Consider the following 25,113-nt stretch of genomic DNA (forward strand, 5'->3'; position numbering starts at 1 on the left):
CCTTCCTTCGTGCCACCTACTAGCCATCCACTAGCAGACTAACAAATGATATAAATGATATCATAGGCTACATACTCTTTAATATCTTCATTTAAAAATTTTTCCGAAATACCCTCAAACTTATGGAAAAGTTGCAAGTAGTTCACAACAGAGAATTCTGTTTCCTGAATGGTCTGAGAGCAAGTTGCTCACATGATGCCCCATCACTCCCTCATATTACAGCATGTATTTCAAAGACATTCTTCTACGTAACCAGAGTGCCATGATCAACATCAGGAAACCAGCATTGATACATTACTACCATTCAGACTACATTCAACTTCCCCTATTTGTCCCAACCGCGTCTTTTTTAGCAAGAGGATCCGGTTTAGAATTATGTGTTGCATTTAGTCATGTCTCTTTAGTCTTCTTCAGTATGGAAGAGTTCCTCAGTTTTTCCTTGACCCTTGTGAACTTGAAGATTACAAGCCAATTATTTCTAGAATATCCCTTAATTTTGATTTGTTTCCTCATGATCAGATTTAGCTTATGCATTTTCAGCAAGAATATCACAGAAGTGATGCTGTGCTTTGCTTATGATATACTATCATAGCTATAGTTTAAAAAATATCATACTTTTTGAGGATTTTTCTCTATTTCTGTTAATAATCTTCTAGAGAATGATTGTAATGTCTGGGTAATATATATCAGTTGGGCATTCGTTCATCTATTTAACCAATTTACAAAAGGAGGTTTTCATCATAGGGCAGGTATCAAGAATATCAGTTCAGCTTTGATTTGCAATTGATTCCTTGTCCCTTGAATCATCTAATACTATGAATAGTATCTTAATTCTTTCAGCCATGTGGGAAATTGAAATGGCAAAATCTTGGGAAAGTCTATTTAGGAAATGTGAAAATTCTGAAATGAAAGAGGATATTTCTTAGAACTCTGATTTTTCTTCTCTGTTCCTTCTGTCTTTCTTTTTGAAGAACTTGCTGAAAATTTAAATCATATTACATGTCAGGACTACATATTGATGGCATCACTGTTACTTTTTCTTTTTATTTACAATATTGTGTTAGTTTCTGATGTACAGCAAAGTGATTCATATATATAGAAATAAAATCTTTTTCATATTCTTTTCCATCATAGTTTATTACAAGATATTGAATATAGTTGCATGTGCTATACAGTAGGACCTTGTTGCTTACCTAGTTTATCTCTAGTAATTTGTATCTGCTAATCGCAAACTCCTGATTTATCCCTCCATCCCTTCCCCTTTGGTAACCATAAGTTTGTTTTCTCTGTCTGTGAGTCTGTTTCTATTTTGTAAATAAGTTCATTTGCATCATATTTTATATTCCACATATAAGTGATATTGTATGGTATTTGTCTTCCTCTTTCTGACTTACTTCGCTTAGCATGATAATCTCTAGCTCCATCCATGTTGCTGCAAATGGCATTATCTCATTCATTTTCACTTTTTTCTTTTTAGCTCCAGGAAAACTAGTACATGTATGGCAATAGCAAGTAGTAGCTTTTAATATATTAAATAGTAACTATTGCTTCTCATATTATCATTGTTCAAAAAAAAATCAGTAAATTACTCTTTTGAAAAGTTAGGTGCTTATCTTTTTAGAGTAAGTTCTGAATTATACTATTAACTAATTAGGAGAAAAGTTTTAAAATTGTCTAGGATAGAAAATGAAACATGTCGGATATGCAGTAGAATATGGATTAAGAACCTGGATTCTAGATTTGAATCTGGGTTCCACTGCTTACTATGTGTGTGACATTGGGAAAATCATTTCATCCTTCTTCATCCATCTGTAAAATTTGGCTAAGGGCGGTTCCTAGCTCATAGAGTTATTTGGAGTAAATGTAACTTTCTCAGCCAAGTCCCTTGTATATGTAATTGTCCAATAAATGTTGTGTTATCTCTTTTTTGTGCACTGACATTTCAGTGGGACCTGTATATTAGTTTATACCTTTTTGTGAAACTGGAAGTTCAATAGTGGTAGCTTGAATTCATTGCTCAGAAAGTGACGTGTTTGCTAAAGGTAGATGCCACTGCTGCCTTCTTAAACTTTGACGATGTATTTACAGGCAGTGGGCAAAGACCCCAGTTTCCATGTTGTCTCTGTAAATACTGGACAGGTGGCAACCTTCTTGCTTTCATTGAAGTGTTTGCCCACTTGAGATAAATTACCTCTTCCAGGTATCCAAATGGTGTGCCTGCAAGAGATCATTTACCTCAAACAGGGGAGAATGTTACTTCCACTGAAGGGCTGGGATATCAATCATTATAGGAATGGACTAAAGAACCCTATAGATAGCTGAGCATTTTTATATGACTTGTTCAGACTGAATTTCTCGAGATAGAAACAATTGTGCTGATTTGCTTTGAAATATCTCTGAACAAATACAGGAGTAGATGGTTATGAGTAGAATGTTCATCCATTTTCTTACACATTTCAATTATAACTGAATTTTAATTATCTAGAGGATAGATGACTCAAATATACATGCCCCTGCTATTACTACTCATAGCTTTCTTTCATCGTATACTTTGAGTTAACTTTGTAGAGGTCATAGCAGCTCTTCCAGGTAAAACTCAGAAATCTAGGTTGTATTCGGCACAACACTGAGGTTTCATATTAGGAAGTTCAAAGCACTAAGTAAAGATATTTGTATTAATAAGTAGTTATTAGTATATATTTTAAAACTTAAAGGCTTTAGTGGATCCTAACAAAGAATAAAAAGAGATGTGTTACTCCAAGTGTGGCTGTCGACCAGCAGCATCAGCATTAACTATGGGGCGTTAGAAATGCACAGTCTCAGACTCTATTCCAGAGCTATTCAGCCAGAATCTGCATTTTAACAAGATGATTTATAACCACAGTAAAGTGTGAGAAGAAGTAATTTAGAGAATTTTGTTATACACATAATTTCACTCATATCTGAAATTGAAACAAGTACAATCTGACCCGTGGATCATTTTTAGTACTTGAGCTATTAGTGTCTATTTTGAGCCACACTTAACTTACTGACTTTTATTTTGTGACTTTTAAAATTATTATTCTTGCATTTTCCCATATTTTTTCAAACATTTTATTCTGAGAATTTTCAAGCATATGGAAAATGTGAAAGAATGTTTGTTTTCTAAACTAAAATTTATTTGCCTATCATTCTTAAGAACAATTTTTGAATGAATAATTTATCCTTGGAAGTGTTCATGACTGTAAAATTCCAGTGTCACAATTTTCATAGAATATATTTATTTGTTAAAATAATATAGAAAATCAAAATTATTTTAAGAAACATATATGAGGCTTTAACATATTTTGCAACTTATAGGCAGTTTGTAGAAAACTTTTAAGAGCCTTTTCTTAGAAGATTTAGTTGAATATCCAGATACTGTCTAACAAAACGGCACAATTATTTTTTAAGATTTTTGTAAAGGAAAAAAAGAAAAAATTTCCTCTCAGATCTATTCTAAAATAATACATGTATATTTAAAAATATTTTAAACCTCCACCTTGTTCCAGAAAAAAAATTATGGCAGCTTACAGGTATTTGTAAAATATCACTATAAGATAGCTCTTGTAATCTCCCTGAGAGTATGATTAATATTTGTGTATACTTCTTTCAAGTTGTTTTGTGTGTATTCCAATATGACTGGGTCATTCTATGTACCATTTTTCATTGTTCTTTTTCTCGCACTTATTTTAAATGGCTATAATAATCGTACCATCTCATTGGCTATTGTAAGGGTTTAAACGAGTTATTATTGCACGTTGGTAGTGCTTGGTTTGTCACATATCTTTGTATCAGCAGCCGTATTGTTCCTCATTTCCTACTTTATGAATCAACACTTTAACTCGGTATACAAGACCTTTCTTGATCTGATTCTCATTTATTTGTATAGTCTCACCTCCCTGTACTCTCATTGATAAACCTACAGTTCAGCTAAACTGAGCTGCTTGTTGTTCCCCAGATATGAGATGCTCTCGTATTTTTCCAAACATACAGAGCAAACCATTAATACTTTTTTTTGCTACTAAACCCTAAGAGGAATTTATTACATGGATTATCATATTGAAAATATTGAATAACATTCACAGTTTATATCTTTAAAAGCTACTTCATAGAAGATGCAGAAGTTTTTTTCTTGTTAGTGTTGCTTATATCTGTCTTCAGTGAAAACTGAGAGCATATTATATTATGGTTCTCTGAGTGGAGTAGTCCAGGTATGCAGCTTTCTTATTATTTAAGTTGACGGAGAAGTAGAGGCTGAAGGATATAGTTTTATGATTGTGTAGTATATTCCTTAGATAAGGGATCTCTTAATCTGGGGTTCATAGAACCCTTCTCAAAATGGTCCATGGATAGAATTCAGAGGGGGAGCATCTGTGGACTTGGATGGAAAATAATTACATCTTGTTTCACTAACCATTAATGAACATTTCCTTCAATTATGAATGGTGATGACAGACCATGATAATATTAGCAGCATGGTGACTTATTTACTAATAGGAATTACAGATATTTTCAAGTTGTAATACAGCTGTTGCAGCTATCTCCAGATACTGTTTATGCTCATCTTTGATGATCAGTAATCATGAGACTCATCACATACATGGTATGTAATCACAGTCTGCTATGTACAGATGGATGCTGGTGCAATGTAGCTGGCCATGTATCAGGACAATTCTACACCTAGTAGTTGTTCATCCATCCAGTTGAGCTTCTATATTCTTCATGTCTATGTTGCTTTCCAATATTCCCTAAGTAAAAAATTCTGTTATTTCTTTGAAAGCGCAACCTGCAAGCACCTGGAAACACTTTAGAACTCTTTCAAAAGTGCTACTTAAGTTCCTTCTATCTTCATAGCATCAAATTTGAACCATAGATTCACAATCGTTTTTCTTTCTGACATAAACTTATTGAATAAGTTTACCTAGCCAAAGATGAACTCACTGACTTTTGAACAAAAAACTTTCCACAATAGGTTTTCTTTTTTTAAATTTTACTTTTCTATTTAAGTATAGTTGATTTATAATGCTGTGTTATTTTCAAGTGTACAGCAAATTGATTCAGTTATACATATATATATTCTTTTCCCTTATAGGTTATTACAAAATACTGAGTGTAGTTCCCTGTGCTATACAGTTGGTTCTTGTTGGTTGTCTATTTTACATATAGTAGTGTGTATACGTTAAGAATTTAAGAGTCTTGGAGTACTCTAGTATTTTTTGAGAGATGCCTACCTATGCCTTGTAAAGTGAACTATAGGAACTTTAATTACATTTTCAGCAGTATATATTTGTGGATCAGGATTTTAATCACTTCTAAATATAAAAAAATAAAAATATAAAAATATTTGATGTCCAGCATGACATGTTTGATGCCTTCATAAAGATCACCTCATAGTTCAATATTCTTAGTTTGGCTAAGCAACAACTTTTACCATGCTATGTCTTTTAAAAAAATTTCAGTCTATATTTTAAATGTATTGTCTTATGCATAATATATTTATAATAAAACTTAAAATAGTTTGAAAACTGCATTTTAATAAAATTTGCTTCCTTTGTAACCCTATGTATTTTGACTTAACATGTTTAAAAGTATTATGCTAAGAAGGGGATCCATAGGTTTTACTAGGCTATCAAGGGTATACATGGGACAAAAAATGAGCAAGAACCCCTGCTTTATTTAAAAACCGGATACTATTTATTTATTTATTTATTTATTTATTTATTTATTTATTTATTTATGGCTGTGTTGGGTTTTTGTTGCTGCGCGCAGGCTTTTCTCTAGTTGCAGTGAGCAGGGGCTACTCTTCCTTGTGGTGCGCGGGCTTCTCATTGTGGTGGCTTCTCTTGTTGCGGAGCATGGGCTCCAGGCACATGGGCTTCAGGAGTTGTGGCACATGGGCTCAGTAGTTGTGGCTCACGGGCTCTAGAGCTCAGGCTCAGTAGTTGTGGCGCATGGGCTTCGTTGCTCCACGGCATGTGGGATCTTCCCGGACCAGGGTTCGAACCCGTGTCCCCTGCATTGGCAGGTGGATTCTTAACCACTGCGCCACCAGGGAAGTCCAAGAACCCCTGCTTTTGATGATCATTCCCTAAATACCATTTGTCTAAATCAAGATATGTTTTTGAGTAGTTCTATTATTGGGCATTTGTATCTATAGTATTATTTATAAATAACACTGATAGAAACAGGAGCTACTGATTCTTAATCAGTGTTATAGATCTCCTCTCCACATTGCCTAACACAGTGCCTTCATGCATATGAGTTGCCCTATAGCTAGCTGTTTAATGAATGAATGAGGACGACAGTATACAGTGCTTTTAAAAATAGTTTTGTTATTTCTGGAAAAGTGTTTATGCTTGGTATAAAAACTTCACACAGTACAGAAACCTGCACAGAAGAAATAAAATCACCCAAAAGGCCATCCCCAATCATTCTTTTTTTAATTTTTAAAAAATTTTATTTATTTATTTACTCACTTTTGGCTGCGTTGGGTCTCCGCCCCTGCGCGAGGGGCCCCCCCAAGCCGCAGCAAGCGGCGGCCACCCCACCCCCCATCGCAGCGCGTGGGCCCCCCCACTGCCGCGGCCCGTCCCGCCGCGGAGCACAGGCCCCAGACGCGCAGGCTCAGCAGCCGTGGCCCACGGGCCCAGCTGCCCCGCGGCATGCGGGATCCCCCCAGACCAGGGCCCGAACGCACCGGCAGGCAGACTCCCAACCACTGCGCCACCAGGGAAGCCCCCCAGTCATTCTTAACACTTTAATGATTTCTACAAATCTCCCAGACATGTGTACCAACAGGTATACACACGAACACACCCAGTTTTATATGAGGGAGTCATACAATCATGCCTCATCATAATTTTTTTTCTACTCACTGGATAATAAATGTCTTTCCATGTCAATAAGGTAGGTGTACATCATTAATTTTATTTGATCACATACTATTTCATTGTTTATATAGTTTACTCTGAAAATTCCCTGTTGATGGATATTGGCATTTTTTCATATTTTTTTACTATTTTAATTAATATTATAATAAACTATGCTATAATTAACATGTTTGTACATAAAATCATTTTATACTTGTGCAATTATTTCCTTGGCTAAACTCCTCAGAAATGAGTTTGCATATTTTATGTTTGGAAAGTATTGCCAGTCCGCCTTTTGTAAAAGTTGCTTTACATTACACTCCCATGAACAGTACTGAGAGTTCTGGCTTTCTCATAGTGCCTTTGGTACATGAAGTTTTAACAATCTTTTTTATTTTTATCGATTTGAAAGGCAAAAGAAACTATATCATTTCTTATTTGTAATTTTGACTGTTCGGTTGCATATCTTTTCATTTGTTCTACACCCATTCATATTCTTTTACAAATTATCTCATTATGTTCATATATGGGTGTGTGTGTGTTTCTTATAGAATTATAAGAACTCCTCGTGTATCACACATATTAGCACTTTGCCATATAGTGTAAATAATTTTTCCAGTTTGTATTTTAATTTTGTTTGTGCATTTTTATATGATTAACATTATTAATCATTTACTTTATGGTTTCTCTTTTGGTGATTTATTTAGGAAGGCTAGCCTCACCTCAGGTGGTGTTGCTCATATTTTGGTCTAGTATTTTTGATTTTTACATTAAATCTTGGATTTTATCTGGAATTATTTCCAGAGAAGTAGTGAGGAAATTAATAATATTTATTTGTGTATGGATGACCAGCTAGTCCCACTACGTTTTAATTCCATCATCTATCTTTTACCTAGTGAATTAAGATATGCCATTTAGTATATATTTATTATATGTACTTGGATCTATTTCCTGTCTCTCCAGTCAATTCCATTAGTCTTCCTGTCTCTTCTGGTATCGGTATCATACTGCCCTTTTCATGAGTATTTCTTGAAGTTTTAAAATATGGTAAGACATTCTCTTATTACTTTTTGAAAATAGTATTTTGGGCTTCTTTTCATAGTATTTTTAGTTTCATCTTTAGATAGAACACGGTTTTGAATCTTACCTTAATGATTGGCTCCCAAGTTTGAAAACTGATTCATATTTTCAAATTACAGCTCTTTGAAGACACAGGCATTTTTTTGCTCAGAAGAGTGCTCTAAGATTGTGATGTGTTGGGGTCCCTTGAAAGGAGTTGTACATGAAAGGGGTAATAGTGAAAGATGCTCCTGGAAAAGTAAGCAGGGATCAGATCATGTAGCACCTTATGAGCCATGTTTAAGGAGTTTGAAATTTATTCCCAGATCTGAAGAGACTCATTGGAGCTTAAGCAGGGGTTGTGACAAGATCCTATTTGTGTTTTAGAAGTCATTTTTTCTACGGTGGAGGATGGATTGAAGAGGGGAAATGACTGGAGAAGAGGGGAAATGACTGGAGAAGAGTAGGGAGACCCTTGTAAGAACATAGGTGAGACAATGCCATGATCACAGAAAAAATTGAATAGATGGTAGAAATGTGATGTGATTGGATGTGAGGGAGATGGCAAGAAAGATGGAGGTGTCAAGGATGAGAAAATGTTCCCAACTGTCTAGAACTGAGTCGAATTTTAATGCAGTTAACATTACTCGTGATTAACATTTCTAACGTTATTATTACCATTAGGCATTATTATTATTATTATATTCATGACTCACATTATTAAATTAAATAATGACATATTTACATACATATTAATTAAGTAATTACTGACTATTCCCTTTTTTTCATTAAAGGCGTTTTTCTCAATCTGAGTGTGAGGATTCCATTTTAATAAGAAAACACATTGTAGACTGCTCTTCCCACACACTAGTTGTATTTTTAGCAGCAGTTGACTTCTGCAATGTTTTGAAGGACTTTTAATTTTATCACTCACAACATCATAAGCATATATTATTCATGCTACATTTTTTTTAGGACTAAATAAAGGTCAAATGACAATACTGCAGTTGAAAGTGGTGGAACTCTTATAATAACTTTTCAACCTCCCCCCCCCACTGCCTCAAGATCTGTAGTTCACAGGTTTAGAACTACTGGTCGAAACAATTCTCTGTGAATTTGTTTTGAAGATTTTAACCTTAGATGTGCAATATTGCCCCTTCTATTGGAAAAGGTATTTGCAGAACATAGAGTCCTCTTCTTTCTTGAAAGACATGCTATTAGATAGGGGAAAAGTGATTAACAAATGTATTTAGCATAAACAAGAATTTGTTAAATGTAACAAGTCAAACATTTTAACTAGTCTAGACAAGTTTAGACATGAGGAATTTTAGTGACATTTTTTTCTCTTCTGTATCATTATACAAATAATTCTATAACTATGTCACTAGAGGATTTTTTTTGTTTCTTCATTTATTTAATATTGAATTAATTGTACTCTATACTGTATGATGTGAAGTATATCGTAAAAATACTTCTTATTCATCAAAGCATAAAATTATTTAGTGCTTTTTCTGTAATTCATTGAGAGTAGCAGTCAGGAACTTAGAGTGTATGCCTCTTTCCCACTTCTTAAAAATTCAAAGGAATGCCTTATGGAATTATCTTGCCACTTAATTTCACCTCTCAGAGTGGTTAGTGTCTATACAACACATTGCTGTGAAATAGTAAAAAACCACTATTCATTAAAATTTAATTATAGTTGATTTTTGCTTCTAAAGGCTCTTTATCTGTGAAAACTTTATTATTTTTGTATTCCTGAAAATTTCCTAGAACAATGAGCTTTTATCTAGCTTCTGTGAGGTGGTTTTTTCTGACATAGAAAACCACTGATGGATCACCTTCTCAGTCAGTGCTGCTCTTCAGTGTTGAGCCATGTGTTCTTAGAATTATGGAACATTTTCCTCTTGGATAAAACTGGCCAAATATGCTTTTTGTGCTTATGATATAAAGATAAGATTTAAACTAACTCCCAACAGCAGAGGTTCTTGAAATGTAGAGTGGTATACTACAGAATTTAAGGAGTCTCTCCATGTTCATCATTTTACACGGATAGTATTGTAACACAAGTAATGACAGATTAAGACCTGCCTAGCAGGGGGAAAACTAAATTACACGACTTTTATTAAGGCATAAATAAACCTATTAACCATTATTTGGAATACCAATTAGTATAAAGAACACTGACAATTTTATTTATCAACATTAAATACAATTATTAATTACAGACCTGATGAATCTAGCAGTAAGCAGGCCATGTTGGATATGCTGGGACCGTAAGTCCATTATATGAGAGGGATGATTACCAAAATCCTACGGGGAAATGAGTAATTGTAGTTGTAAAATTTTAATTGCCTTGGAATAAGGCAAGTTATATTTTCTCGTCTGAGAATATAAATAGTGTGACATTAAGGTAATAAGCTTCAGTAGTTGTAAATAGAAAATGAATTTGTTAGGTTTTAAAACAAAGAAAGGAGTGATGATGATTTTTTAGTGTCATAGTGTTCAGTATGAATGACATACTGTAAATACATGCAGATTTTCTTTAGATACATTATTTAGTAGGTGGGCTATTTCTTACATAGTGAAAGTTGATATAGGTGGGGACTTCTTGAATGGATTACTACAGGTGGATGGGAATGATATAACTGAGAAAATATTTTCATTGTGTTGTGACTGGCAGTGTTGTGAAATGAACAAGAGACAATTCTTATTTTTCTGTGCTTTTTTTCTTTTTCTTTGAAGATCCAAATTCCAGAATTTGTGGACATTTGCTTATAGGAGCAGCCAAGAATTCTTTTGCAAAACTCATGGATAAAATTAATCTGGTAATGGACAGTATACCTTTGCACAGCAACAGGAGTATTACATATGTGGAAAAAGATTCCCTGGTTCAGAGGCTGGCCCGTGGACTTCATAAAGTAAACACACTGGCCCTGAAATACGGTCTACGTGGCCATGTGCCCATTTTGGTATGTATGAAATTTCATTAAATAGGGATTTGAGGACTTGTAAATTTAATTCTGAATCAAATTTATTTGTAGTTTATATTAGTTGTACACGAGTGTAGGTAGATTTCTTTTAGATTTCATGTAATAGTTTAATATGATAAATAAAAGAACTTCCAAATAAGTGTCCATAATATCAAAATACAAAAGTTCTGGCATGAGTTCTGAATTAACTGTTCTGTACGAGTATACTGCAACAGAATTGTGTGAGACATAAACAATTATCTTTTCTGTTTTCTAGCCATCTAGATTATTTCTTTTCTTCATTTGTTCATCTTTCATTTCATATAAGGCAAATTATTGGTCACATAAAAAAATAAAGCTTTCACTTTAAGTTTTAGTAAGAGCTGGTATTGTTTTCTGTATAACCTAAGTTACATTTAATTTGGTAAAATGACCATTGCTATGGACTTACTAGTAAATATGAAGTGACTTTTTGTAAAATTGCTCTTATTTGACAATAGAAAAGCACAGCATCATTACAGAAGCAAATATTTGGATTTACACAAAGACTGCACACAGCAGAAGTGGAGCGCCGCTCACTACGCTTAGAGGTCACAGAAATGAAACGAAATGTGAATGAACTGAAGAAGGAGCTTGACAAAACCCAGGGTCTTCAGATGCAGTTAAATGAATCTAAGCAGTCAGTAAGTATATATGATTTAAAAACTATGGCTTTGGTGAGCTCTCCTCTGATATAAAATATGTATTATATACATATAATATGTATATAAAATATCACAGGGCAAATATATATGTTTGTTTTCCTTAACTATTTATTATGTTTCCTTTTTCAAATAATCAAATCCCAAATTAATGGGTTAATAGAATTTCTTTTTCTTTAGAAAACTTCCCTTCTAAAATTCCCCAACAGTACTGTATTATACATTTCAAATTTGCTAAGAGACTAGAACTTAAATGTTCTCACCACAAAAAAGAAGTAATAATTATGTGACTTGATAGAGTTAGCTAGGGCTGCAGTAGTAATTGTTTTGCAAGTTAGAAGTGTATCAAATGAATACATTGTACATCTTAAACTTAAGCAGTGTTGTGTGTCAATTAAATAAAAAGCACAGCATCATTAAAATCATCTCAAAAAACATTGAAAAAAAAGATTTATTCCAGATGCTTAACGGAGTACTGATTGTGTCAGCAGAGCTTATAGCCCTGTTAAAATGTATACTGTGACTGAAAGTATATAAAATGATTAAGCTGTAGTTAGGATGGTTAACTGCTATGGCAAATAAACTTTGGTTGAGTAACTGGCTCGCAGCAAGAGCAAAGAACGTGTTCCAAGAAATGTTTAGTGTGAATTTCTTCCACTGAAGTGTAGAAATAAAAATAGGATTAATTGAAATAATAATTGAAGGAGTGATGTATGTAATTTTTATATTTGACATCCAATTATGTAGTATAAAGTTATAAAGTGATGATTTCTAACATTTAATGATCATATTGAACATGTATCAGGCACTGGCCCTAAGCACTTTAAGGTGTTGATTCATTTAGTCCTCTCATATCAATAATAATTCAATAATATTATTATCCATTTTTTTTTTTTTAACAGATGAGGAATGTAGGGCACAGAACAGCTAAGTAACTTGCTGAAAGTCACACAGTTAGTATGTGGAAATGACAGGATTTGAACCTCGGTATTCTGACTCCAAAACACAAACTTTTAACCACTTCACTAAAGTGGTTAATGTTCACATCCAGCTATGTTAATAAAGGATCATTTTACTAAAAACAGAATAGATGGGAAAATGATGCTATTTTCCTCTTTAAAAATCAGGGAGTGTGCCTGCAACCATCATCTTTCATTTATTTCAGGCGAAGTATACAGGAGGCAAACAAAATAGCTTCTTATAGTTCATCTAAAATTGTAACATAAAGGGACACATCCTGCCCACCAGAAGTGATTTAGTACCTGCGCTGTTTTGGAATATCATGTTCATCTACTGACAGGCGTTCTTTAATAGCTAACTCCCATGATCATCTACTGACAGGTGTTCTTTAATAGCTAACTCCCATGATCTTTTTTATTGTTTTTGGTTTAAGCTCCATACAACCGCTTTCACACACTATCTCTTTCTTATTCTTCATTGCTATACTTGTTTGACCCTATTTAGTCACAGAAGAGTGAACAGAATTGCGCCAGTCTCTGGGAGGGATATATGGACAAGAGAAAGGCTAACATTAGCTAAGTTTTTAGGTAAAGGAAAAATTTTGGAAGAGTGGGAAGAAGTCCTGCAAAATGATGGGGATCTTCATTTATAGAGGCCAAGTGGATTGCAAAGAACAGAATGTTCTGATGGCAAGGAGTGATAATTTAAAACAGCATAACAAGTAAAAGGAAGAAGTACAAAAATACTTGTTCACAAGACCCAGAGAAGTGCTGTGCCATTAGCGAATAGAGGGATGTTAAAAAGCTGACACCTCAAATTCTTTTCAACAATGGGAAAGTTATGTCTTAAATAGATTTCTATACACTTAGTGTGATTAAGAGACCTGCGTGGTTTCCTTTAGTTTTCCACATATATTTCTCAGGTTACCTACCATTTGTGAAACATTTCTGTTCTTTGTACCTCAAGATCAAGGTGTCTCTTGCCATTTGTTGTAACTAATTTTTGTTTGTTTAAGAGTTTTGCACAGGAGATAATACAAGTATGTCCTGTCCTGGATTCCATACCCCTTAAGAGATGGCCCCTCTCTAGAACTGTCAGTTATTCCAGAGCAGATGCAGTCATGATATCGTAAAAGTTGTGCAGAGTTTTATTGGCAGGTGTTTATATATGAATAGATATTCTTTTATTCAGCAAATACCTACTGAGAAGCTACTGAATGCCAGGCACTCCTCTGTGTGATGGGTGAGCAAGCTGAAGGAGGTCTCTGCCCCGTGGAGCTCACATCCTTAAATGTGTGGTCGGTGGAAGGGTGCGGACAGGCAATAAAAAAGTGAACAACTATCTGAGGTGAATTTAGATAATGATAATGGCTGTGAAGAAAATACAAGAAGATGGCAATAGTGTGAGTGGTGGTGGGAGTGAGAGAGGTATGGTGTGGTAAGGACTCTCCAAGGAGGGGTAGTTGGACCAGGGAAACCTGAATGGTAACATACGCTGAACACAGACTTTCAGGTAATCCTTTAAAAGCATTTGAACTTGTTAAAAGCTTTAATTCCCACATCGTTATCTTTATAAAAAGTGCTCATGTATCAAGATTTAAACCGAGCGTTATGGATTTACTTAGAACATGAATGTTTCTTGAGATTTTATTTGACTAAAAATGATAACTTTGGGAGTATAGCTGTTGTGCTTTAAAAATCAGAGTGATGTGGGACTTCCCTGGTGGTCCAGTGGTTAAGACTCCACGCTTCTACTACAGGGGGCATGGGTTCGATCCCTGGTTGGGGAACTGCATGTTGCACGGCACGGCCAAAAAAAAAAAAAAAAAAAAAAAAATCAGAGTGATGTTTTTTATCCTGACTTAGGAAATTAAGAAAAACGAATTGTACTTTTGTCATATATCAGATACTTAGAAATGTTTGTATTATACTTTTTATGTTAGCAAATAGAGTTCTGAAGGTTAAATGATACAACAATGCAGTTAGCTTATAATTAAAATTTTTTTGCTTTGTTCAGAAATTGATCACCCATGAGAAGTTTGAAAGTGCATGTCAAGAATTGAATAATGCATTACTACGGGAACAGCAGGCTCAAATGCTATTGAATGAGCAGGCACAGCAACTACAGGAGTTGAATTATAGGCTTGAATTACATTCCAGTGAGGAAGCTGACAAAAACCAAACTCTTGGAGAAGCTGTTAAGGTAGGAAAACATCCCTTGCATAAGGGTTTATTTCTTCCAGGTGTGGGTCTTTGAGGGAATCATGTGCATCTCTTGAACAGGGAAGAGATCCCAAGATATGAAATTTTATTCTGTAAGAACTTATAAGGATGGGACTTCCCTGGTGGCGCAGTGCTTAAGAATCAACCTGCCAATGCAGGGGACACGGGTTCGAGCCCTGGTCCGGGAAGATCCCACATGCCGCGGAGCAACTAAGCCTGTGAGCCACAACTACTGAGCCCACATGCCACAACTACTGAAGCCCGTGCGCCTAGAGCCCATGCTCCACAACAAGAGAAGCCACCGCAATGAGAAGCCCGTGCACCACAATGAAGAGTAGCCCCCGCTCGCTGCAACTAGAGAAAGCCCGCGTGCAGCAACGCAGACCCAATGCAGCCAAAAATTAAATAAATAAATAAATAAACAAACAAATAAATAAACAAATAAATTTATTAAAAAAAGAAAAAGAACTTACAAGGATGCAATGAAGCATGGTTCTGGGACCTCAATTCCAAGCTTGCATTCACATGTATTGAAAATGTAGAAGTAGGCTTTGCCGGTTGGAAACCAAGTAGAGATTTTTCCAGTAATAATTTTATTCTTTGTTTCACTTATCTTCATTTCTTCCTGTCCTTAGTTCTTTTCTTTTTCTTGTTTTATGCCCTCCAGACATTGAAAATCCACATGTCTTTTGGATGTGAAAGGTTTTGGGTCTAGGTCTCTCTGATTCTTATATTAAGTGTGGGTTTGAGGAGGAGGGGGATTTGGTTAGAAAGAGTTGGTCTCCCTGTCATTTATTTGTGGGAAAGGTGTTTAGAAGGGAAAAAAGAAGTTACAATAAAATAATTGTCATTTAGAAAACTTCATTAATGGATTTAGGACTATGATATCTTTTGGAAATGTTGGCTATAAGATGTAATAGAATAATAGATTATGATTATAGTATGTGTAAAATTTTTACTGGTGAGGTTATACACACTGGAATGGAACAACGAATTCCAGGAAAACCAACATGATGTAACACAGCCTATATAGTAGGTATCATGTATCATACCTAATACAGTAAACAACTCAGAGTTGGTATATAATTTATTATAAAAATAATATATATTTATTCAATACTAATACAAATGCTAATAATAAAAGTCAAAATTTGTCGAGAGCTTCCTGTTTGCCAAGCACTGGGCTAAATACTTTGTAAATACTTATCTCATATAATCCTCACACAAACTCTATGGGATTATTCTCATTTCATAGAAGAGAAAACTGAGATACAGAGAGGCACATAACTTGCACAACCATTAGTAAGTTACAAACCTAGGGAATCAGATTTTATATCTGCCTTCCTAATCAACGACATTAACTATATTACTGATGGACAGCATACATAGGCCAAGCTCTGTGCTGTGGTTTCTACATGAATTGTTTTGTTTCATTCTTAAACTACCCCTATGAAATTGGTACTATTATTGTTCTCACTCTTTTCGATGAAATTGAGAGAGTTCAATGGACTTGCTCAGAGTCTCCTCACCTGTAAATGTTGAAACTGGGATGTAGTTTTTAAAAAAATGTATTAAAAATCATTAACCAAAGTTCTCAGTTTAATTAGGTAGATTTAGATTTATTTCAGTTTCCTTTTCTTTATTATTTTTTTCTTTTTTGCTATTATAATAATTCTAAGATAAGCAGCCCTGTAGCTAAATCTTTATACACATTTTGCAATTAGTTCCTCAGGATTAATTCCTAGGTAAAGAATTACTAGGTCTGTAGCCACATGTGTTTTAAAGTGTAAGTATTATCAACTGGCCTACAGCAGATTTTTACATTCTCTCCTAAAATGCATGAGAATTTCACTTTTTACCCAAGCTGGCTATTACTATTAAAAATTTTTTTTGCCAATTTGATCAATATATAATTGTTACTTGAATTTTATTTCTTTGATTGCTAGTCAGGTTGATCATTTTTATAATTATATTGGTCACTGGACAACATTTTTATGCTTCATGTCCCATTAATAGATAAAGTAATTAGCCATGCTTTGAAAAAGCATTTAACTCATATTGGCGTCTTTTCTTTTTGAAATAGCTTGTAGTTGAGTTTAGGTATAGTATCTATCAGCAGATAAAAAAGCTGTCCATACTAATTTCTTTAAAATGTCAGTAGCTTAAATATTGTTGTCAGGAGTGGAGAATTGTTTAATTACTTATCTCTTAGTTAGATCTAGCAGGTGGTAATGTGAAAACGCTGTCTTGTGGGCGGCAGTGTGGTTCAGTGGAAAAAGCACTGGCCTTGGAACAAGTATTTTCAAATTCAAATCCCAGTACTGTCACTTGGGCAAATAACCTTTCTGAGCCTCAGTTTCCTCTTCTGCAAAATTAGGCATCATGATACTTAAAGCTACAGAATTTTTATGAGAATTAATTAAGATACTGTTTGAAAAGTAAGTATATGCTTGATGAATATTCTTTTGTGCTTTTCAGTAATACTTAAACACAGTTTTTTTGTGTGTCCTGTGTATAACTTCTTTTAAAAAATAAACTGTATTGCTGCTGCTTCTGTATAAAAACAAAATAAGATCAGGAATAGAAGATATGGAAAATAAAGAAGAGAAAACAAGTTACTCATAACTTATCTAACAACACCACTGTTTACATTTTGGGGTTTTGTAATCTCAGGTCAGTAGTGTCTAAGTAGAAACTAAGATGAAATTTTCTCTGGAAGGGAGCTTGCCTAATTACATTTCTTCAAGAGCTTCTGCAAACTAAACTCAACCAAGTAACCGGATTGTGAATAAAGAGATACATTAATCTTAGCCACATTGCTAAACTTCTTTGTAAATTCTAATAATACTTTATCTGTACTTTATAGGGTTTTCTATGTAGACCATCATATTATTTCTTCTGTAGTATCAGTTTTGTTTCTCCTTTTCAAACCTTAATCCTTTAATTTACTTTCCCTTCCTTATTGTAATGGCTAGGATACAATGTTGAAGAGAAGTAGAGACAGCAGGCATCCTTATCTTGTTCTCAGCCTTAACAAGAATTTTTCTAACATTTCTCCATTAAGAAGGAAGTTTGGTATAGGTTGCTATAAATTGCTATAAGTTGATAATCCTTATCGGGTTAAGGGAGTTATCTTCCTAGATTATGCACAATTTAAAAAATCATAAATGGATGTTGGATATTATCAATACATTTTTATGCATCTACTGAGATAATCATATGATTTTTCTCTCTTACTCTGTTAGCAAGTTGAAATATATCAGGAATTGGCAAACTATGGCCCATAGCCTGTGTTTATATGGCTTGTGAGCCGAGAATTGTTTTTACGTGTTTAAAGGATCATAAACAATGAAAAAATCAAACAAAACTAAAGAAGAATAAGTGACAGACTGCATGTGGCATACAAAGGCTAAAATATTTCCTCTCTAAAGTTTGCTGACCCTAGAATTATTACATTATTAAGTATTCTAATGTTAAGCCAGCGTCGCATTCCTGAAATAAACCCAATTTGGTTGTGATGACTTCTTTTTTTAATACTTTGCTCAGTTTTTAAATTTTTCACCTATGGCTTTTAAATATGTGTTCCTAATCGTAATCATCTTGTAATTTATCTCTCTCATACTGTCCTTGTCACTTTTTGGTATCAAGGTTTTGCTATCATGAAAGGACTTCTCACTCCAAACATGTGGAGCAGAAACTGGATAAGATATAACAAATGAATTGTGGGGTATATAGCCAAGCTTAAAACAAAGTGAGAAAAATGTTCATGTACTAGAAATAAAAAGGATATCTAAAAGCAAATGGTGAGAGGAGGTAAAGTCTAAATGGCTCATTGGGGTGTGCAAACCTATTTGGAGGCTGAAGTTGATAATCATAGCATTAGGGAAATCTAGGCTTCAAGCCCTATGGACTAGAAAAGAGCTGCCTTTGTGAACCTTAGGGTCTGGAAGGGCTGTCCTACTGTGAAAATGTGGCCTAGAAAGCCCCTACCTACCAGCTACAGGGGATTTGATATTTACTCTGGATACGGAGTAGGAAAAAAGTCACAAAGAAATTGGAACTCCAGGCTGTGCTACACGTGGATGTAGGTTCTTAGTTTATGCTACTTTTATGTCCAAGGATTCAGCTGAGAAATTATCTTCAAAATGGCCCAATCCTTGTAGAACCAGTGTGACCTTTTAGAGGTAAACTTGAAAATATTCGGTGAGGAATGCTTCTGTAGCTCACAGAACACACAAAAGACTTTTATGCAAAATTCAGTATTACAAAACATGTAAAGAAATGAGTTGCACATCAGATGAGAACATTTACATCTGAGGTGGTAGGAATACTTAAAGTACTGGCAGGTGCTTTAAAAGATACTTTAAGTGTTTTTTAAATGTTCTAATAAGGTATGGGTAGATATAAGACAAGAAATGAAAATATAATCATTGACATAAAAAACTCAGTGAACCATTTGAACGTTGGGTAGACATTAGTGAAAAGATACTAGCGAATTGAAAGTTAGCTGAGGAAAAAATATATTAATACATGGCTCAGAGCATTTTGACAAAGGTATACATATGTGTAAGTACCACCAGAGTCAAGATATAGGACATTTTTTTTTTTAATCCCCCGAATTTTCCTTGTACTCCTTTCCGCTCAATTCCCCTTTTTTTTTTCACACTCTCCCTGCTCTAGCCTGGCAGCCACTTATCCAGTATCACTTTAGATTAGATTTGCTTTTACTAGGGTTTCACATAAATGGAATCAGACAATATGTACTATTTGTATCTGACTTCTTTCATTTGGGGTAGCATTTTTGAGATTCATCTATGTTGTTTCTTTATATCGTTGAATAGTATTCCCTTTTGTGGATATACAGCAATTTGTTTATCCATTCACCTTTTGATAGATATTTAGATTGTTTTCATTTTGGGCTATTATGAATAAAGCTGCTAAGAACATTCTTGTACAAATCCCTATGTGGACACATGTTTTGACTACTCTTCGGTAATACCTAGGAGTGGAAATTCTGGGTTGTATGGTAAGAGTACGTTTAAAATTTTAAGAAATTGCCAAAGTCTTTTTCCAAAGGGGCTGCACGATTTTGCATTTCCAATAGCAGTGGAATATGAGTTCCATTAGCTTCATATCCTGGCGAATACTTGGCACTGTCAGTCTTTTTAAGTTTATCTGTTCTAGTGGGTGAGTAGTGGTATCTTTTTTGGTTTTATTTTGCATTTCACTGATGACTAATGATGTTAAGCGTCTTTTATTATACTTATTATTATTAGTCATTCATATGTCTTCTTTGTGAGATATATGTTCCAATCATTTGATATTTTAAACTTTGGGTTGTTTGTTTTCTTATTCCATTGCAAGAATTCTTTCTATTTTCTGTGTACAAGTCTTCTGTCAGGTGTGTATTGAGAATATTATCTTCCATTCTATGATTTGCCTTTTCATTTTCTTAACAGTATCTTTCAAGTAGAAGTTTTAAATTTTGAAGTGTTTTAAATGTTACAGTTCATTTTTATCTTTTACATAAGAAATGTTTGCCTACCCTGATGCAGAAAGATTTTTGCCTATGTTTTCCTTTAGCAAATTTATTTTTCAAGCTTTTACCTTTAGGTCTGTGATTCATTTTGAGTTAAGTTTTATATATGGTTTGATGTAAGGGTTGAATAGACGTTGAGTTGTTCCAGTGCTACTTGTTGAAAAGATGATCCTTTCTCTCTTCAGTTACCTTGGCCCCTATATTGAAAATCACTGTGTGTGTTTACTTATTTACTTTTGGACTTTATTTCTGTTTCAGGCATCTGTATGTCTGTCTTTATGCTAATTCTATATTGTTTTATTTACTGTGCCTTTATAGGAAGTCTTATAGTTCATATCTTTGAGGTGCTGTAAATTTTCCACTTTTTTTTTTTCAAAAATTCTTTTGGCAGTTTAAGTCCATTGAATTTCCATACAAATTTTAGAATAAGCTTGTCAATTTTGTGTAAGACATCAAATTTATTGGTATAAAGTTGCTTATAATACTTCATTCTTACCCTTTTTTTTTCTTTTTTTTTTTTTTGACCATGCTACACAGCTTGTGGGATCTTAGTTCCCCAACCAGGGATTGAACCTGCACCCTCAGCAGTGAAAGCACGCAGTCCTAACCACTGGACTGCCAGGGAATTCCCTCATTATTATCCTTTTAATGTTTGTAGGATCTGTTGTGGTAATCCCTCATTTATTTCTAAACCGGTAATTTGTGATCTTTCTTTCTCTCTTTTTTTTCTCTAGTTAAGGGTTTATCAGTTTTGTTGTTCATTTCAAAGAACACATTTTGGCTTTGTTAACTTACACTATTGTTTGTTTTCTATGATACTTGTTTCTGTTCTTATTTTTATTATTTCCATTCTTCTCTACACTTTGGGTTAGTTTTTCTCTTCTTTTTCTAGCTATTAAGGGGTAAATTTATTAGGTCAGAGATCAGCAAAGTATCACCCAAGGTCAAATCTAGCCCACCATCTGTATATAAAGTTTTATTGGAATGCTGCCATGCCCATTTATTTACATGTTGTCTATAGCTGCTTTTGTCTTACAATCTTAGAGTTGCAACAGAGACCATATGGCCTGCAATGCCTAAAATATTTACTACCTAGCCCTTTAGAGGTATTGAATATTTTTCAGAATACTCAATAGAGTATTTAAAAAAAAAATAGAGTTTAAAAAAAAAAAAACTCTGCTATTGGCTAATTAGGTATTCCTCTTCGTTTTATTTTTTAGGTGTTGCTCTAGTGTTTATAATATGCTTCCTTCACCTAGCACAGTCTATCTTCAAATGATATTATACCGCTTTATGTATAACATAAGAATCTTACAGCATTATACTTTCATTTATCCTCTCCTTTTCTCGTCATTGTTGTTGTCATAGATTTTACTTTTACATATGTTATGAATCTCTCAATTCATTGTTATTATTTTTGCTTTAAATAGTAGATTTAAAAAAAAATTAATTAATTTATTTATTTTTGGCTGCTTTGGGTCTTCGTTGCTGCGCACGGGCTTTCTCTAGTTGTGGCGAGCGGGGGCTACTCTTCGTTGCGGTGTGCGGGCTTCTCATTGTGGTGGCTTCTCTTGTTGTGGGGCACAGGCTCTAGGCATGTGAGCTTCAGTAGTTGTGGCACGTGGGCTCAGTAGTTGTGGCTCGCAGGCTCAGTAGTTGTGGCTCGCGGCCTCTAGAGCACAGGCTCAGTAGTTGTGGCGCACGGGCTTAGTTGCTCTGTGGCATGTGGGATCTTCCTGGACCAGGGCTCGAATCCATGTCTGCTGCATCAGCAGGTGGATTCTTAATCACTGCGCCACCAGGGAAGTCCCTAAATAGTAGATTTTTAAAGAAATTAAAATAAGCAAACAATTGTCTTTCATCAATGCCCACATATTTACCATATTTGAACCATATTTCCTTTTTATGACTTATATTTTCATCTAGTATCATTTTCCTACTGCTTCAAGAACTTCCTTTAGCATTTTGTGTAGTACACGTCTTTATTTTTGGACAGTATTCAATACTTTACCTTATGGGTAACACACTCTGAGAACCACTGGTGTAAAGTTCTTGAGAAGACCTGGGAAAGATAAGAGCCAGAGTACAAGTGGAGGGTTGGCTTTAGATAGGGGGGACAACTCCTTATTATATATGTAGAAAAAGAGAGGGTTAGATGAGGGCAGTGATTAGTAAACTTCCTCACTGATGCTTCTTCTTTCTTTGTGAAGGAGGCAAACTCATACGCTTTGAATAAGGAGGGAATTTGGAGGAGGAAGGCAGTTGGAGAGTAGAGTAGATTTGAAATAGTCATTGTAGAGGGTAGGGAGACCAAGTCAACCATAGAAATATGACCAATGTGCCAGTAGAAATATAATTGGAGGGCCCCTTTGAGACTGATCATTATGGTTAAACAGTAAATATGAAAGGATATTTGTTTGATATCAGAGAGCAGGCTACCTGAATCAGTGCTTTTGGATGCAGAACAAGTTATGGGATAATAAGGTTCAGAGTTTGAGTATGGAATGGGATTAAGTAGAGGCCGTGAAGAGGCCAAGGAAATGGAGAGGTCATATTTTTAGATGTGTTGCCCATATTATCTTTCAGGTTACCCAGATTGATGGAGTAGGTATTGGAGTGAGACAAAAGCTATGAATCAGTTACATGTAGCTGAGAATCAGAATAAGCGTATTTTTAGTGAGTAGTATTTCCAATATATGTAATTGAGTCTAGCGTTTGGAGCTACACTAACATGGTAGCCACTAGCCACATGTGGCTATTTAAATTAATTAAAATTAAAAATTCAGTTCCTCAGCCACCCTATCTACATTTCAAGTGTGCAGTAGCCTCATGTGGCTAGTGACTGCCATATTAGCAGCACAGATATAGAAAATACCTGTCATCACAGAAAGTTCTATTGGACAGTGCTGGTGTAGAGGGCAGGTGTATCTAGGCCTTTAGCAGACCCATTAGGCATGGAAATCAAAACTTAACTGTAATAGTCTTTCCATTAGGCAGAAACCTTTTAGAGCAAAAGGGCTTAGGAGAGACAAGCTCTTCCTATTGCTGATCTTGAATGAATAGAACTAGTTTAATAGTTATAAAGTTCTTTAAGAACTCTTATGTCAGGGAAGGGGACGTACCTTGAAAGCAAGAACTATAATTAGTTAGATATAGCACACCTCTCTATTGTTGGGACTATAGACAAATGAATATGGAAACGTGGTATGGAAAAAAGTAGAACAAGTTAAAGATTTGTTTATTTTTATTTTTTCCTCATTCCCCTAATCTGTTCCTGAGATATTTTATATTGTTGACCTGGTTGATAGTACCTTTAGTGCTACTATACTTCTGAGGCAGTTTTGTTAGGCAACATTTCTTTATTTAATATGGGTAGTCTGTAAAACAACAAAAGCTACGTATCTAATATATTTTTTTTCTTGACTTCAAGTAAGCTTGTGTTTAAATTTAGTAACTACTTAAACTAAGCATTTTATCTGGGATCCTGCCTTTCATATTTTTATGTTTAATAGAACTCAGCGTCTATTTAATGGTAGACACTCTATATTAATGGAGTAGGTGAAAGACTGAAATAAAGTGTTACTTTAATGAGAGAGTGAACCTGTGGATAAAATACTTGCAGGAGCTAATACAGAAATGTGTACCTTAAAATGGGTTGCTGCTGTGACAATACCTAAAAGTATGAGGCACTGACATAGAGATCAGGCGGTTTGTGGTGAGGAAATTGATATCAGAGGTGTAAAGGTAGAAATTCATATTAAGCTGTGGCAGCATTTGATAAAACTGTACTTGTGATAATTCAGGAAGAAAACTTCCCCTATAGTTCTAGGGGAACTGGTTCAAAAGAATTAATGATATGTGTTGGCTTTGACATTCTGCTTTGAACAAGCTATTACAAGAAAGAAAGGAACTCAGGAAAGAATTAGTTGTCTTATGAGCATAAATAAAAGGGAAGAGAGAATGAGTCTAGAAATCTGGGGCCTAGAAGGAGCTGATTATGACTCAGTCCCATGGCAAAGAACAAATTAGGGGTATGGCTTTCTTATTCTAACCTGCTATCTTAGATGGCCTCAAGATAACCACCATTAAGTTCAAGTATACACACTATACCTGTGTGCACAAATGGCTATGTGGAAACAGGAAAACCAGTAGTGAGGATAATCTCCAAGAAAGAATCTTGTATTTATTGGCACATGGCACTGACTGGAATCAAACAAATTAAAAGCCTACCAGCTTTTGTGTTGCCAAGAAATCACAAATCTGGACTAAAATAGCCTTATACTCTTTAAGTCTTAAAACAGTAAGCCTTAAACGGTCTATTCATTTATCATTTTAATTGATACTCAGAATTCCATACTGTAAATAAGTCATCATTTATTTAGTTATTTGTCTACTGATGGGCATTAGATTTGTGTCATTTTTTAAGGTATTATAGGTTTGAGTAAGGAGACTGAATTCCTGACAGGGCCAAGGTAGATCTAGTTCTGGTGCATACCCGAAACTCAATAACTTTTTATTGAATTTAGTGAAATAATAGAGTTACTGTTTGCACTTGCATACACAGTGGAATAATTGGTCAGGATAATTAAATTTTAGAGGAGGGACATGTGATTTGCAGTTTCAATGAATGGAAGGCCTTGGGAATGCCATGGTATTGACATTTGTGGTATTCCTTTTGGCACTTGAGGTATTCCTTTGGAAAGGGATAATTTTCATAGTGTTAATCAATTCTATCAGTTACAGAGAAATATTGAAAAACAAAGCATCTGAAAT

The 25,113-nt window shown here is 34.6% G+C and overlaps 1 protein-coding gene across 9 annotated transcripts in view; it reads left to right on the forward strand.

Moving 5' to 3' along the window:
* The window catches only part of CCDC171 (coiled-coil domain containing 171), a 365,291-nt gene that overhangs the window by 191,933 nt on the left and 148,245 nt on the right, over positions 1 to 25,113 (forward strand). For all 9 annotated transcript variants that reach the window (XM_068551775.1, XM_068551774.1, XM_068551781.1 and 6 more), the window contains 3 exons: positions 10,692 to 10,918; positions 11,419 to 11,601; positions 14,596 to 14,781. In XM_068551775.1, the coding sequence (XP_068407876.1) occupies positions 10,692 to 10,918; positions 11,419 to 11,601; positions 14,596 to 14,781 (596 nt within the window). The remainder of the gene's footprint in view (positions 1 to 10,691; positions 10,919 to 11,418; positions 11,602 to 14,595; positions 14,782 to 25,113) is intronic.

This window comes from Eschrichtius robustus, chromosome 10 (assembly GCF_028021215.1).
Source record: "Eschrichtius robustus isolate mEscRob2 chromosome 10, mEscRob2.pri, whole genome shotgun sequence".
Lineage (NCBI taxonomy): Eukaryota > Metazoa > Chordata > Mammalia > Artiodactyla > Eschrichtiidae > Eschrichtius > Eschrichtius robustus.